Source organism: Penaeus japonicus, unplaced genomic scaffold (assembly GCF_977035675.1).
Source record: "Penaeus japonicus unplaced genomic scaffold, GWHDUDI00000001_assembly GWHDUDI00000020, whole genome shotgun sequence".
Taxonomy (NCBI): domain Eukaryota; kingdom Metazoa; phylum Arthropoda; class Malacostraca; order Decapoda; family Penaeidae; genus Penaeus; species Penaeus japonicus.
This window is the reverse complement of record NW_028234422.1, coordinates 33,400,469-33,417,968: the sequence shown is the minus strand read 5'-3', so window position 1 is coordinate 33,417,968 and position 17,500 is coordinate 33,400,469. Positions and strand designations below refer to the sequence as shown.

At 37.7% G+C, this 17,500-nt stretch overlaps 2 protein-coding genes across 3 annotated transcripts in view; both read right to left on the bottom strand.

Annotated features, from left to right (window-relative positions):
• The window catches only part of LOC122261500 (protein Hook homolog 3), a 143,573-nt gene that overhangs the window by 9,091 nt on the left and 116,982 nt on the right, over positions 1 to 17,500 (bottom strand). For both annotated transcript variants that reach the window (XM_043029170.2, XM_043029169.2), the window contains exons 5-12: positions 17,421 to 17,500; positions 16,317 to 16,555; positions 15,550 to 15,721; positions 14,580 to 14,695; positions 14,081 to 14,242; positions 13,691 to 13,855; positions 13,241 to 13,389; positions 12,941 to 13,084 (exon numbers count right to left, since the gene is read on the bottom strand). The exon at positions 17,421 to 17,500 is cut by the window's right edge and continues 1 nt beyond it. In XM_043029170.2, the coding sequence (XP_042885104.1) occupies positions 12,941 to 13,084; positions 13,241 to 13,389; positions 13,691 to 13,855; positions 14,081 to 14,242; positions 14,580 to 14,695; positions 15,550 to 15,721; positions 16,317 to 16,555; positions 17,421 to 17,500 (1,227 nt within the window). The remainder of the gene's footprint in view (positions 1 to 12,940; positions 13,085 to 13,240; positions 13,390 to 13,690; positions 13,856 to 14,080; positions 14,243 to 14,579; positions 14,696 to 15,549; positions 15,722 to 16,316; positions 16,556 to 17,420) is intronic.
• Positions 7,035 to 12,934, bottom strand: LOC147469680 (uncharacterized). The gene has a single exon (XM_086548358.1). The coding sequence runs from the start codon at positions 12,814 to 12,816 to the stop codon at positions 10,180 to 10,182; it is 2,637 nt and encodes an 878-aa protein (XP_086404484.1). The 5' UTR covers positions 12,817 to 12,934; the 3' UTR covers positions 7,035 to 10,179.

Genomic DNA, 17,500 nt, shown 5'->3' with positions numbered 1-17,500 from the left:
ATACACAAAAAATATAGAAAGAGAAAATCATATTGAGAAAGATAAAAGAATTCAAATACTTTGGTACCAGATTTTCAAATAAATATCAGTTACACCTGTTGTACTTTCTTATTCACTGAAATAATATCAATATCAGTGAAAAATTGTTGTTGTAACACTAGACTTCAAAATGGAGTACATTTGAGCACTTAGATTCTGGAACATCACATACAACAAGCACACAGACACACAGACACGCTCTTACACACAAGAACACAGAACATCTTTTATCATGGTAATATCACTCAATATCTGATCTTCCATTTCTTTTCAATATAGAGCATCGATTCCAGAGATGACTAAAATGTACAAATTGGGTACAGATATAATTTTACCATGAAGACTTTATTAAATCAACTGTGTAGGAAAAGAAAAAAAAAAAGAAAATCACTGATCCAATCCCACTATTCCATAACCAACATCTACAAAGGAAGCATTGTGTTATAAAAATACACAATTATTTTCAAAGATACCTATGGAAGTGCCCTGTGAAAGAGAGACTCACATGTGTACAATATACCTCCTCTATGTCTGCAGTCCTATCACCAGAAATCAGTAACAAGACTGAGCACATATACAACAAAGAGATATTATTCACTATCAATTGTATTTTTCCTGGGATAAATTATATGACGGTCATTGCCATAGCATTTACATAAGAACACTTACGTAAACAAATTTCCCTTTTCTACTGTGGCAATGCTCACAGGTAGGAGCAACATGCCATTTTCAATCATGGACTAGATATGATTATTACAGAAAGAGCAGTTAATCAACCATGAATTTGCTTTAGATAATATTCTTTCACATAAATTTTCATACTGCCCATGCCATAGTCCTGTTGAATGAACTCAAACCATTCAAGACAGATGACATGATATCACGTCATTGTAATGTTATCAACTCGACAAATGATGTCCTATGATGTCATGGAGTTTTACCATATATACACATTGTTCACTGTTATTTTTCCATATATACATTGTTGTTACAATTGTATATATACACATTTTTTTGGGCTCGATAAAACAAAAGATAATAATAAATAAAGCGAAAAACTCTTTTTGTCACCCTTTTGAATAGAATGGGTGAAAATCATTCTAAGAAGTTCAGTGCAGCCTCACGTCTCGAGATATCTGTGCACCAGCTGTGTGTACCTGCTATAAAGCCAACAGGCTTAATAGCTTTATGGGTGACATTAACATCACCTCATGCCTTCATTGGGTTTTCACAATGGGTAATTGGACTGGTTGCTGCCTAAGTGAGCAAGCTGTGAATACACCCCAGCGAGATGACCATGTGCACCCAACACAGAACATATTTTTGCCTGAAATTTTTTTGCTGTCAAAATGATTTAATGACATCTTTGGAAAATTCATACCAGTTATAAATACTGCTGACTATTCTTATATATCCCTTCCTTTTTATGCTTATGCATAACATATCAGTTATCAATATATAAGAAGACATGTCACATCCTGACATGTGGTGACAATCTTAGGTGAAACTCTTCACCAACTTCCTCCAGAAAAGTCTGTTTCTTCTTTCTTTTTCTTAGCCAATGAATCAAGATAGATAGTCACCTCTTGCTTTGTTGCATTCGATATATTTAGTATCTTTGAAGGGTGCAGTTCGTCTGCACAACTGTGATTGATTTTCATTTTAGATAGTGTCTCAAAAAAAGACATTACACTGCCTTATAATCCATTCCATAGACCCATTCAGAAGAACATGAGAAGTGGGGTATTCTGCTTCCAATTAATATTAGATAAACATATCCTTTTCAGCCAGGTGTAAAACTCCATAAACTGTATATTGTACATAGTCTGTAAATAATGCCACTATGCAGATAGACTATGGTATTTCCAAGTCTTTTTGATTCCTTTTGTAGTGTACACATATTTCTCAATCATTATTTCAATATTCACATGCTACAGAATTAGCACTGATTTGTGTTAACACAAACTTTTCTTTTCTGGATAAAGCTCCGTGTTGCAATTGTGGTATTTTACATGCCCCAGTCATCTAATAACTGAGAGAAGTTTCTATGTACTAAAAGATGCCTATTAATAACTCTGTGCTAGCACAAAATGTTTTGTTTTTGTGTCATCTTGTTTTTTCATACATAGAAACCTGTCATTCTTTGAAGAAAAAGCATAATATTCTTGCTTCTTAATTTAAGTAACATAAATTAACATACAGCTGGTAATTTATTTTGCAGTATTACAACAGTAAATCAACATTTATCTGTTGCAAGAATCACCCATTTAGTCAATACAATAACTACCATTCCTTTCACCTTCCCATTTTTGAAGATCCTAATTCCAGTCCTGCACATCTCTGTCGGTCATGTTGATGTACACAACTTCAGGAATTAATTCTAAATGTAAAAAAATAAAGCAGCAGAAAATCACTACCCTCAATAGGACATCATTCTACAAGAAACATATAAGCAATCTTCCAACAGCTCTGTTGGCCACACTTATGTGCACAATTAATGGTATAACTGCAAATGCATATATTAACCCATTCACAATGGGTCACGTGATATCATGTCACGGGAATATTTCGCCGGATGATGCCCAATCACATCATGATCACTCCCTCTAAATCCACGTTCTACGTAGTTACGTATGTATATACTTATTGCAGTTGCATTTGTATTGACACATTTTTCTTGACTTGTCAAAATAATGTAAAAAAATTTACAAAAACCACCTTTTATCACCCCACCGAAACGGGCGGGTGAAAAGGCCTCTAAGAGGTGCAGTGCAGAAGCACAGCATCACGGAATGATCTTTCACCTGGAGGCTGCACACACTTGTTACATTCTTGGTGGGAGCAATATTAGGGAGGAGCAATTATTGCCCCATCACAAATGGGATTACAAATAGCCTCATTTTGAGGTTATCTTTATATGGAAAAAAAAAACATATTGGCAAACTTCCATCAGGAAATTCAACTTATAAAGCTGAGTAACCAACTTGATATAAATTTCGGTATAATACTGATAAATGTTTTTCAGAGCTTCTGTAAAACTTTACATAGGTTTCCTGCAGCCATATGAAACTCATGCATACAGAGTAGTCAACACTGCATATAAATGTCACCACCTCAGTCACACTGACCATCGTGCTTTCCAACACTCCTTTGTAATCTCCTTAATTTTTGTTTGCACAGGTCCCGAATCCCTAAACAATGATGCAAGGTTCCATATTGACACAGCAGACATACTTCTTGTATCCTGAAAGACTAATCTGTTAGTGACAAGATATTCTCTTCTGTTAGAACTGTCTTCCCATTTTTCCACAAAACCAGTAAAAAAAAATGTATGTTTATAATTCAGATTCTCAATTTCTTGCCATTCAACATAATCATTACTCTTGTACAATGTTTGTCCTCCCACACCATGCATAAATCACCATGCATAAATCACATGGTATTTTCCAAGTTCTTTTTACTTCTAAGAAAAATTATATACCTGAAAAAGAACACTTTCCTAGCCAATGGATATGTCCTGAAAAGCTTAGCAAGTGAGAATAGATAGATAAATTGTTTTTTGTGAGATGGGCTATAACCATAAGATTGTCTGGCTTCCAACTCATACTGCACATCCTTCAATGTCACATTAACCCATTCATGCCGGGGCGATTCCGGCTTTGTATGGTCGTAATGCTGGGGTTTTCAAACGCATAAGCCTAACGCCTCTAGATTCTCGGGTGCACAAACCACAAGCCTGGGCTGCCCACTCGCCCACCCCGAGCACTGGCCTTGCCCAGATATCTCTTCACTGGCGTCTGATGCAAAAACCATGAAATGTGTCAGCACATCATCCGGCGCGAATGGGTTAAGGAAGAATTTGAAGAATTTCCACTGAAAGAAAAACATCAAGGTGTGTGTCTTACATCAATCAAACCTGTTTTCATATAAATCTCAAACATTAGATTTACATTTTTGGCTCATAAGGACACTTTAAATAAGTATCACATATTTAGTACCGTGTCTTGTATCGTAAAAGCAGTTACCATAAAAGAATGCTACTCCTATATATAATCAGCACATCTTTTTTTTATCTCAGTACTCACAACAATACAATAATTTCCCAAATTGCATTGTTACGATTCATCAGACAGAATAGAGACTTGTATCTACTGGAGCATTCCTTCCATCTTTTATATACGTCAATTTCTGTTTCACTTAATATCAAGTACACATGTGCTTTTATTAGCTTCTCATTCACAAACAAAGCAACTCTGGCAAAAACAGAGGAAAAAGGAAATTTTCCCTCTGCTAAACGAATCACCTTAAAAAATATCAATAATTCAGGTTCCTTGAAACAATATTCACACCTTAAGCTGCCTATATGACACATATTGGTAGAGGCAAAAGCATGCCCAAGTTGTAATCTGGCATAATTCACATTCACCTCCATGCCATTACTACTCAGCACCATATGGTAAAATGACTGCTCATGGCCAAAGCACCAAAAGGCATATATTCCTCATCTGACACAATCTTGTATCAGCTTTGCTTATTTGTCTCATCTATTTACTGTCAACATAATAAGCTCTTTCACCCAACACTCAGGAGGAAATGAGCACAAAATATTTACATTTCATAAGATTCACTGATCCACCCTTCAACCTGATCAAACTATTTGATCAGTGTGAAACCAAAGTTCCTTTTCATATCTAGAATTACACTAAATATAAATAATCTATTCTCAACACTTTCTAGATGGTGAAATAAATATTGATGCTATATCTTTTCCGAAGATATTCAACGACTTACTTATACATATTGCACTCATGGATATCATATCTGATGAAAAATGTCTATGATGCAGCTGCATGGAATGCTAGAATGGGTCACAACAACGTACAGTCAAACTGCCAATGAAGACCCTTTTCCAACAAATTGCTGGTACTTTTATATAATTTTTTTCACAAACATGTATATTTTCAAATAAAATAATATATCACTATGCTATAATAAAATACTTAGACAAACACAGAGACACTATTTAACTTTCTGTATAAATGACTGGATAAAATGTAACACACTTTCATCCTTTAAATAGTGGCATGGAAAAGGAGCCATGCTAATAATGATATAGTAATTTTCAGTATCAACCATCTTCTATGCTCTATTTTCACTTATATCATCCCCCCCTCCCCCATATGAATAGTATTCACAAGAAAATTTTCATATTCAGCTATAAAGTACTGTGGGGGAAAAAATCCAAAAGAAACTTATTTTAGGAGAAAGATAGGTTGGTAAATAGTTAGGCAGGCAGGTAAGGAAGTAGGGAGGTAGGGAGGGAGGTAGGGAGGGAGGGAGGGAGGGAGGGAGAGAGAGAGAGAGAGAGAGAGAGAGAGAGAGAGAGAGAGAGAGAGAGAGAGAGAGAGAGGAGAGAGAGAGGAGAGGGAGAGAGGAGGGAGGAGGGAGGGGGGAGGAGGAGAGAGAGAGGAGAGGAGGAGAGAGAGAGAGGAGAGAGAGAGAGAGAGAGGAGAGGAGAGAGAGAGAGAGAGAGAGAGAGAGGAGGGAGGGAGGAGAGGAGAGGAGAGGAGGAGAGGAGGGAGGGAGGGAGGGAGGGAGGGAGGGAGGGAGGGATATAAGGAAGGAAGATTGGAAGGTGTGTACACGTGTGCGTGTTTGTGTGTTATTTATACCAAAATATATCAAATGAGAGATATTGTATTGGCCATCATATAACACAATAATTTTTCAATCAATGTCTTAGTTCTCACTCTATCAAATTTTCCATAAAATTAAGATTGGTGAAACTGCTATTCCTCCAGTAGAATTCTGGACAAAATGTTTCTTCAACTGTTGGATTCTCCATAACATTCAAATACCTGTTGAGACTTTTTTCATGCCAACTCTTTGTATGTATCCTTGGCCTGACAGAACATGTTTCTGATATCCTCATTTTCAGCAGCACAGCAATTTATGCACACATTGTTAGCATATTTAGTAAATCTAGTAGTAATCCATAAACAGCTCATTTAATTTGTTCCTTGCAGTCTCAGTCTCTGTTTATCAACACTTGGCATTTAAATGATACGTGTTTCTTTCAATTAGCAAGATTATACTGAAATGTATCTTTTCTGTTGTTTTCTAGTAACATATTATGACTTAAAACGTACACACATATCAAATTCTACAGAAATGACTGGAAATGGCAAGTCTATAAATGTTCACTACTGCTTTTTCGAGACTTAAAATTACATATTTCTACATTTGTTTAAAGCAATTAAGCATATTTATTTATACATTACCTTTGAGTTGAAAACATCAACATATCACACTGAATCAAACTTGCAGAATCAAATTTTAGATTCAGCACAATAATTACTTCTATCATTGCAAGCAAATTAATATCTACTATGTTCTAATATAGTACTTTTGCCAAAATCTATGTTAATATACTACAAAGCCTGAGAGATAACAATTATAAATTAAGAAATCAATAGGGTACCTTAAATCAAGGGCTTGAGAAATATTAAAATCCATCAAATTTCAATTTGAAACTCTAGAATATCATTTCAAATTTATCTTTTCTAAACATATTACACATATATACATATAAATATACATATGCATATGCATATGCATATGCCTATGCATATTGTATATATATGTGTAAAAAAAAAATAAAAAAAATATATTCATTCATTCATACTTACATACACATACACAAATACATACACATATAATTAAACATATACACAGACAAATACATACATAGATACATAACATATACATGTAAATTTATTTCATGCACCTTCAAATTAATAATTCATATTTACTTTGAAGGGTAGTCTTAGTGAAGTTAATACAGAGTGACAACACAGACAGGACAGACAGTTAGTATGCGAGAAAAGATGAGTTGGAGCACAGCAAGAGAACGGATGCAGTAAGCAAACAAGCAAACAAGCAAACAAGCCCAAGCAACCCCAAGGTAGGGTATGATTAAATAAAACAACTCAGAATTAATCACAATTATCAATTGTATTTTGGGATTTTATACATTAATAGTTAAAATAGAACTTAAAAACGAAGTATATAAAAAAAGATGCAAAATAATGTAAATTATGTATATGTATATATATATATAAAAAGAAAAGAAAAAAAAAAAAAAAATGCACACCTAGCAGTTGGGACTACTACAAACTTAACCTCTTACCTCTACCAGTTAATCTAAAAGAGCAATTGCTCAGCTTTCTGCAAAGGAAAACTGAGGATGCTTGTGACAGAAAAAAGGGACAGGATTGCTAGGGCTTGTTGAGCTTCACAACAACAAAATATATATATATATGTATTGACAACTCTTGACTGTGCCCATTCAGAACATCATCTACAGTTCTTGTCTTTTAAAGCCGACAAAAGATAAATTCTTCAAATGTCACATTTAAAAAATTATTTTCATTAGACTGCGTAATTTCTCTTTAAACATAAATAGAAAGTTTGGAAAAACATTCATAATAACGGTAACGTTGATTCTCCACACATATTGCCTGCTGTGTTTATCAAACTATGTACTATTTTATCAAACATAAATATCTGTGATTTGTGCAAGCTATACATCAAAAACAAAAGCATATGATAGCAATACAAAAATGTGAATAAGTTCCCTTCTGTGTAAAGACGATATGTAGAATCAATCAAACATAAATTCTTGCAAATAAAACATTATGGCTAACCAAACTCTGAATTTGTGGATATATTTGAAATGTTTACATGAGAAAAATTATGTGGTTCATACTCAGGCATTTTACTTTTTCATAAACTGAATATGTCAAGGTTATTGAAGTATGGAACTTTTATCAAATTTCAACATGCTAAAAATATATACATTTACTTCAAGTTCTCAAATAACATTAATGATGAAAGTAAAACAAATTAAAATAAAACATCAGATGGCCTAATCACCCCTTCAAACCATGACCTATGCTCAACGTATTAACAAAACTGACGAAAAAAAGCCAAGAGCAGCACAAACTGTCGTCATCCTCCTCACATTTACAAAGTAACTTTCAGAAATATTAATAAGGTAAACAAAAATATAACAACTCAAAAAAATTCTGTTACTTGTGACTAAAGTGAGAGTGTAAAATCAATGTGCTGGTAGGTAAGGTAAGGGGTAGTTTGTAGTTCACATGCAACAACTGACTGTCATGCTACAAGTAGCAAGCAAATACACACTCATCATGTTTGGTCGCACATTCCAGCCAAATAAAAATTAATAAAAGGGAAAATTAAAAAATAAAATTCTGAATATATAAAGCCAACCTCTCTAGCATCATATCAGCACCATCTTAGTGTTCTAGTGTGATGTTCACTACACCTGTTCTAATAGTGTGCATGTTCTGTATTTACCTTCCCTTTTAGCATTCCATCCATGCTAGAGAAATTACCATGACGTGAATATACATTTTTTTCTGGAATTCTATAACTAAGCATTCTACACCTGAAGACTAAAAAAATTATGGTAAAACAGGACCCTTGATGCTAAATCTAAATTTACAGAATTTCAAATAAAAAATATCAATAAATAAAATCAAAGATGTTTTAAGTATCTTTTCAAACCTAAAAGATTAATGGCTGGGTATAATGTCTTCCTAACTGACTTTTGAGGGTTTTACTGCAATCTGAGAAAATAAGTTAAAATATAAATAAATATTGCACAAAAGTATTAACTACATGCACCTACTTAACATCTACATGACTAGAACACTGATCAGTCTGATATGAAACCTAGAGATGAAGGACAACCCTAATTTTAGAGGTCCAAATGAGCACAACGTTGGTCCCATGGAACTTGTTAGTAGGTGTCACATTTCACATGTCTGTCCTCATCTAATAATTTTCTCATTCACATTTTTACAGCATAAACTGGCATATTTCCAATTTCTTACAACTGCTTGGGGCACAAAAATACTTTAAACTATATGGCTACTTCAACCTGCATCAGACAAGCAGATCTTGTCAATTGTTCTGTATTTATCAAATACATCAGAGAATCAGTATTAGAAGACCCCATATTACCAATACTGAGCCATGTACAGTAACCTTGTAAAGCTCACTATACAGAGGACATCATAAAGATAATGAATATCATCTCCATATAGAAATGGGTTCTGTATAACTGCTGCCATTATGAAATATAATGAAATACAGTATGATATATAAAACTAAAACACATACTTAATATGAAAAGAAATTAGTCATACAACAAAGATACTTTGTTAATGATAACTGAAAAGCAATATTGCAGTATCTTTTATATCACATGATACTTGCAGTTCTAGGCTAGAAAGCAAAAAGAATCTAAGCTCACATAAGCTCCTAAGTATTCAAAAATTGCACATGTATCTACTAACTTTACATTCAACAAAGAGAGTGCAACATGATGCATGCCCTAGGTAACCTCGGGTGACACAATGATAAGTTAAGGGTAAGTGGGCCTTAATTTTTAATTAATAAAAATTACATCAAATCCCAAAGGTTAAATAACTCTTAACTGTTAGATAAACATAAGAGGTATTCATTAGTATACACATGGAAGGAATAAATAGTCAAAACTTATATCATTAAATCACATGTGTCTTCGTAGCAGAAACAACTAGCATAAACTATGAATGAAAAGTTACCTAGGGTAGGCATTAATGTAACATTAAGTCTATGTTTGGCACAATACTGCAGTTTGATAAAATTGCCTAGTAGAAATGCAACGAGCACCATATGGCTCGAAATTAAAACAAACCATACATGACTAGTTTTATGGGCGCTAGTAAGCCAGGCTTACTATTTTATTCAACTTCATAAATATAAAAAATATGAAGAATATGAGTTTCTGTATTAAAAGATATATTTCCTTGTTAGAAACAAGCATGCTGCCATCCAAAAGTTGTGTGACTAGAGGAAAAAAATTTTGAAGAAGAGATCAACTCAAATGTGGCCTTACATTGCAGCTTGGATGTCATTAAATATTTAGCAACAGCTTGCCAATCAAGGTTAGTCGCATAAATACAACATCAAATTTAAGACAGCATCTTATATGAGAGTTTGTGAGAGTTCTGAAAAGAAAATGCTGACCATCTCCTCAGATGTGGATTCCAACAATAATAATAGTAATTATGGAGTGCACAGGGTAAACATAGCATTGAAAGTCTCTGCCACTACATGCTTTGCTGTTCTGTTCTTGGGTTTGACAACTCCACCATTAATAGGAGGTGGTACTTCTTTGTCTTGAGGTTTTCTCTGTTTCTTTAGCTTGGTCTGTTTGCGAAAGAAACTGTATGTCTTGACCAATGATGTAGCCTCGTCCCCATCCTCAATATCATTTGCTGCTGTCTGGTGGTTATCATTGGTAAAATTGCTCATATTCTTGTTATCATCAATGTTTGCTTTATACTGATTTGGGTTGTACTCTCCAACTTCAGCATCAGTGTAATACTCAGTTGCGGATGGATCTTCATCAGCATCATCAGGGCTTATTGATGTACATGACTCAGAACTCACAAGAGGAGCATCATACATTCCAAAAGTCAACTTGCGCTCCAAAGTATCCAAGTCTGTGTCAGTGTCAGATGTGAATCTTTCCTTGCTATACATTTTCTCATATTCAGGAGAGACAACAAAGCGAGTGAACAGTGTGTCACTTAGGAGTTTTACTGGTGGATTCTTCTTTTCTTTCGATGTAGAGTTAGATCTTGTTGGCTGGCTGGTTACTGGAGCTGCTCTTGCCTGACCCACGACAGTTACTGGCGTTCTTGCCTTGCTAGTTACTGGAACTGCAGCTTTAGATTGATTGGCTGCTAATACTGTTGATTTGGGTGGTGATGACATCCTTTCTCTTGGAGACATTGGAGAATAACTTTTAATATTTGCTGGACGGTCACTTTGGTTAACCTGGCTAACAATAGGTTCACGGAACTTTACATGATTGTTGATTTTGTTACTGGGAAGATGATCTGTTACATTTTTCTTTGAGATTCCAGGAGAGTTGTTCTTGGAATCCAAGCTAACCTTAGGAGACTGATTTCCCTTACTACTTGTGCCTATTGATGTTGGAACCCTTGATTTATTTATATTTGGTGAGCTCCTCCTTTCAACAGAAACAGGTATTTTAACTTCTTTTGGGAGATTTCTTAATACTGTTTTATCAGTGTTTAATTTGGTAGTAGGCTGTGATCCTACTATAGAATTAGCCACTGGTTTCTTTTCTTGGACAAGGGATGGTTTTGGGCTGCTTGGGATACTTTTATCCACAATATCTTTAGATTCCTCTGCAATTTCATTTGCTGGGACAGTGCTCTTCAATCGTGAGGAACCATCTATTCTCCCTCTTGGGATGCTGCTTTTTCTTTCAGGGAATTGATATGTTTTCTTGGTTGTTGTCACTGGGTGATTTTCTTTTAGAGATTTTTTATGCTTTGTGGATGATTCACTAGAATCTGATGAACACTGAAGACAAGTATCTTCTGTATTTTGGTGATTATCCAAGCAATGCTTATCAGTGTCATTGAAAAGAGGTTCATCTTCCAGCTGCTTGTTATTTTTGTCCTGACTTACATTCCTTTCAGGTGGTTTTTGTCCCTTTTCTTGAACAGAGGATCTTCCAACTAACACTGACTGTGCAACTGGTACATCAAGCATACTAGCAGTTTGGTCAGCAAGAGCAGTGGTTATTAGTGGTGTCTTATTCGCCCTGCTACGAGTAGCATTTATACTGTTTGGCAGTCGTGGAGAGTTGTGTGGTGTAGGGGATTCAGGAGGAAGTGAAGTTCGAGAAAACCCTGAGCTAGACCTACGGCCCTGAGGAGATGACACTGGGAATGGGCTTGTGTTGCTGTATGAAGAAACAGGAGTGGGTGATGTGCTCAAAGTGAATGAATGTAACACTCCTTCCTTTGCTGGTTTGTAAGACAGACCAGCAACAACATTTTGTTGAGATGATTCAGTGCTAGCAGTACAAAATGAAGAGGTAATAAGTGTGAGAGGAGAACAAGTAGGAAGTGGAGAGAGGGGTGGTGAGCCAGGTAAAGTTGGAAGAAGAGATGTTGGTGTAGGGGAACTTGGATTCTGATAGTGATATGGGGAAGAGTATGAACAAACAGTGTGGGGTCTTGGTGGTGGGAGAGGAGAGATACAGCAAACTCTACTACCTTCTCTACCACAAACATCACCATTATCTTCACCATGAGAGGCATGTGGAGAACAACAGTGCATACAGGAAGTATGTGCTGGATGAGAGTGATGCATCACTCCAGGGGAAGAAAGCCTCTGACCTCCAAGTGCTGGTAAAATGTCACTCACATGATGAGTTGTGCATTCTTCAACTATTGAAGGAATTACTGGGCTCAAACACCTGAACACTCCTGAAACTCCAGACTCCAGTGTACCGCAATAAATTCCAGACACACCAGAGTCTAGAGTTCCTGAATAGTCTGGTGAATGGCCCCCTGTACAACCACTGTCTTCACAACCTTCACAGCTGCTAGGAGAAGTTCGGCAGCAGCCACTGTCTTCATTGGTGGGTGAAGGGGACATTTTGAATTCATGAATATGACGGATAACAATGGGACTCTCTTTAGAAGTCTGGGTGGCAAAAGAAGTGAATGAAGGGACTGGCATTGGAGGCAGTGATCTAGGCTGTTTTAGTGGTAGTGTTGAAGACAAAAAATTTGTTGGAACAAGCCCTTTGGGCTGTCTTAAAATTAGTAAGTCTGACTCACTAGCCCATTTCAAATTTCTCTTAAACAACTTCATTTTCCTGTTTGGGTCAACACTGAAGTATGCATCAAGAAGGGAGAAAGTGGAGTTGGATGGTGGGGTTGTAGACCCTGGTCTGTGGATGGGAAGGTTCTGGTTTATCTCCCCTTTGGAATCCCACCTGTTCTCCTGTGTTAATGAATTTTGTCGCTCCTGAAGATCAGAAACCAAAGTCTGCAGCACTGGCAACTGCTCTGAGCTATCTCCTTCTGCTGCACGCTGTTTCAACATGCTGTTCTCATGCTGAAGTCTTATCAGCTTTTGCCTGTAAAAAACATATATGGATTACCAAGGCTATTCCTTTGAGACAGATAAAACAACATGAGATTAGTCAAAAACAATATGAAACTGGTTTCTCACCATCAGGAATCAAGAGCTGGAATTATGACATATGAAAACAATACTACCATTATTCCTTTACCTGATATCATGAGGAATAACCTCTAGCAAGTCAACATCTGAGAGATCTGATGGAGGACGAGATGTTGTGTCTGGCGAAGTCAGTGTAGAGATATGGCACCTCAACTCCTCCAAACTTTCTTTGAGTTGATCTCGTTCCATTGTGAGTCGCTGGAAATTGTAGTCAGGTCAGAACAAAATTCCATAGTATTTGATGAAACCAAATCATTATTCCCAAAAATCAAATTAAACTTAAATCACTACACAATGAACACAATCTTATCTGTAATACAGGAAAGTTACAGATATGATCATCAGACTATGATAATACTGTTTATGGTGACCATTAATAAGAAGGCATTAATACAGACCAGGGAACTGCAAGGGAATAATAGAGACTTAAAAATACATTCAAAATATATGCTTCTCTTAAAGTTAAATGACAAAGACTTTGGTTGGAAAAATAATTTACATCTTTTTCTTGAGTAATGGCTTCCATCTTTTCAGCAAGTTTCTTGTTCTCAAATATCTGCCGATCTGTCTTTTTGGCTTCATCAGCCAGCTTCTGGTGCAGTTCAGCAACTTGCTTTTTGTAGAGATCTAGTTGTGGTCTCCATGTTCCGCTCTTCTTGACCTCCTGCCATGGTGAAATGAGGAATTGATGCAAGTATCTCTTAAATTTATCATTGCAAAACAAAACACCTGTCATGATGAATTGAGGAACTGATGCAAGTACCTCCAAAATTTATAATTTCAAAACAAAACAAAGTATTCATTCCAGAAATCTTGTTCTCTTAAAATGTTAAATATCAAAATCATTCAAAGGAAAGAATAAATGAGAGGGAGGAAGAAAAAACAGTACCTCTTCCAGCTCCATGTTGTGTTGCATATAATCTGAATTCTTCTCCTCAAGGATCCTGACCTGACGCTTGAGGTCACTCAGCTCTTCCAACTTCTTTTTATAAGTCTCCATTGTGCCCTCATAGACTACTGCTCGTTCACTCATCTCTCTCAGGGCATCAACCTAGTAACAGAATATCATAATATGTATTTTTTTTTTTTCCCCCCATTTATCTAACAAAGAGTAAGTCTACCCAATGTATGCACAATAGTATTTGTATGCCAATTTATAGACCCAAATAGAAAATAATAAAAAAAGTGAGGTTAAAATAGCCAAAAATATTAAGTCCATTCTTAGGGCCCATAACAGTAATTAGAGTAGATCAAATTAAATCTTTATGGCCTCCATATCTCATAGTACAAATCCAAATAATTTCCAATTCATACAATTTTGTGGGTTCTCTATACACATGCTGTGTGTTGTAAATGAAGCCATGGGAATAAAAAAGGACACAACATACCTCATCCTTGAGTGATCTAGCTTCATCTGCTAGTTGCTGCAGTTCTTCATTTCGTGCCTGGACTTCCTGGTTCTCTCTCTCCAGGACTTCTGCTTTCGTTCGGTATTCGTCTCGGGCTGTGGACAAAAAGTGTAATTTTTAAGTTACGAATAATCTCGGTATTCATCTCGGGCTGTGGACAAAAAGAGTAATTTTTAAGTCATGAACAATCTACATGTCTATATATCTTTAATTTTATCTATATCATTCTTTTGTGGATATGTGTGTGGGGTTAAATGAATGGATGTGTGTGTGGTGTGGGTGGTGTAGGTGGTGTGAGGTAGTGAGTGAGTGAGTGAGTGAGTGAGTGAGTGAGTGAGTGTGTGTGTGTGTGTGTGTGTGTGTGTGTGTGTGTGTGTGTGTGTGTGTGTGTGTGTGTGTGTGTGTGTGTGTGTGTGTATGTATGTATGTATGTATGTATGTATGTATGTATGTATGTGTATGTGTATGTGTATGTGTATGTGTATGTGTATGTGTATGTGTATGTGTGTATGTGTGTATGTGTGTATATGTGTGTATGTGTGTGTATGTGTGTGTGCGCATGTGTGTGTGCGCATGTGTGCGCGTGTGTGTGCGCATGGTATGGTGTGGTGTGGTGTGGTGTGGTGTGGTGTGGTGTGGTGTGGTGTGATGTGATGTGACATGATGTGATGTGATGTGATGTGATGTGGTGTGGTGTGGTGTGGTGTGGTGTGGTGTGGTGTGGTGTGGTGTGGTGTGCGTGTGTGCGCGTGCGCATAATGTATATGTGTATGCAGATAAGTGTATTTACACACATTTGTGCAGAAAAAAACTTTGTGATTGCATAAATGCCTACAGCCAATCGCAATGATTAATTCCTATGCCAGAGCTACTGATATCTAAAAATGAATTAACCACAAAAAACAACAAATCAACCGGCAGCGCGATGGACAACGCCCGTGTAACCTACATGTCTCCAATTTGTAGAGTTCATCCTGTAGCCCGTCGATCTGCTTCTTGAGGTCCTTGTAGCGCAGGGTCGAGGTGCCCAGGTCTCCGCCGGTCTCCAGGGCGTCGAGCCGATTCAGCAGCTTCTCGTTCTCCTCCGCCAGGCCGCTCTTCTCCTCGTTCAGCACGGAGAGCTGCAGGGGACAGTTATGAATGAGAAATAAATCGCTCAAGATCGGTGGAGATGGAGGAGGAGGAGGAGGAGGAGGAGGAGGAGGAGGAGGAGGAGGAGGAGGAGGAGGAGGAGGAGGAGGAGGAGGAGGAGGAGGTGGTGGAAGAGGAGGAGGAGGTGGTGGAAGAGGAGGAGGAGGAGGAGGAGGAGGAGGAGGAGGAGGAGGAGGAGGAGGAGGAGGAGGAGGAGGAGGAGGAAGAGGAGAAGGGGAGATGGAGAGGGGAGAGGGAAAAAAAAGAGAGGGGAGAGAGAGAAGAGAGAGGGGAGAGGGAAAAAAGAGAGGGGAGAGGGAAAAAAAGAGAGGGGAGAGGGAAAAAAAGAGAGGGGAGAGGGAAAAAAAGAGAGGGGAGAGGGAAAAAAAAGAGGGGAGAGGAAAAAAAAGAGGGGAGAGATAAGAGGAGGGACAGGAACAGGTTGAAGAATAGTTAAAGGAAGAAAAGAGAGGAAAGGGGAAAACACGCAGCAGGGATGTGAAAGAGAAGGCTGAGCAGAAAGATCAAATCAAAGAGCCACAGTGCAGAAGAAAGAGAGCAGGCCATATCGGCGGCGGCGCCCACCTGCTGTTCCAACTCGAGGCAGCGCTGCATCATCTCGTCCTTGGTCTGCGTGGCGGCCTCCAGCTGCTCTAGGACCGTCTTGATGTGCGGGTGGAAGGAGGCGGGCCCGAGGTCCGTCCGCGGGTCGCCGTCGGCGCCAAGGATCCCCGGGGAGCTCTCCCGCAGCATCAACTCCTGGATGGCCTCCATGATCACCTTCTGCACGCGCTCCTCCATGTTCATGATGGCCTCGATGTACTCTGTGGGGGCAAAGCCATGGTCAAGAACAGCACACGCAAATGGCATTTCACTTCAGAAATTGCGTCGAAAAAGCACCACGCTTATCCCTTTTCATATTACTTCACAATGGATGAAACATTAGAAGAAATCAGATACACGATTCAAAGACATGATATAGAAAATCATGTTTTCAACACCAGACTCGTCACATACATGGAACAAAACGGGTTCGCAACTGACAATGGATGCCAATAGTTTGATGCAAGTTCTAGCATTTCAACGTTTGCTTAACCTGATTATTTATCAGACCCGTGGTGAAGTAATAATTACCATGCTGATAAACAGAAAGATAAACGATTTGCACATTATCCAACCGCATCATGTGTAAATACGTCAAGGGAAAGCGCTCGTTTCGGCGGCAGTAAAAAAACAAACAGTTCCGTGAGTCCGTAAGGCAGAGCTCCTAAACAAGGGAATGGGTGAACTAGAAGTCCAAGAGAGTAATATTAGCAATTAGACCTAGAGAGTAATGTGATTTAACTGGATTATGTGAAGAATAAGAAGAAAAACGCATACAATAGCAATAATAATCCTAGGCAGAGACTGCACGCTCGGTACTCAACAAGCCTGAAACACAGGTGCATTCCTCCCAACCGGACTGTCGAGTCTGGTACGTGAGATAAGGTTGCAAAGGAGCGAGTAAGAAGGGGGGGCGTTATTTGCTTTTAATTACGGTGCAACCTGGGGTAAAGTCTCGGCTGATGAGATGGCAAAACGGCTTGACATTTGTGGGGACAACCCCAAGTTATTTTTTTACTCTATTTATCAAATCATATACATATTTGCTTTATTTTAGTTTTATAAATACATAACACTAATACTTACGCTGTTTGCTCTCGCAGTTGACGGCGCAGCCGAGGATGAGCTGCAACATCCTCCCGAGCTCCACTGTATCATTGTGCTCG

Bases quoted from the DNA above. Each gene is read 5' to 3' on its own strand.
- LOC147469680 (XM_086548358.1), bottom strand. From the start codon at position 12,816: ATGAAGTTGTTTAAGAGAAATTTGAAATGGGCTAGTGAGTCAGACTTA.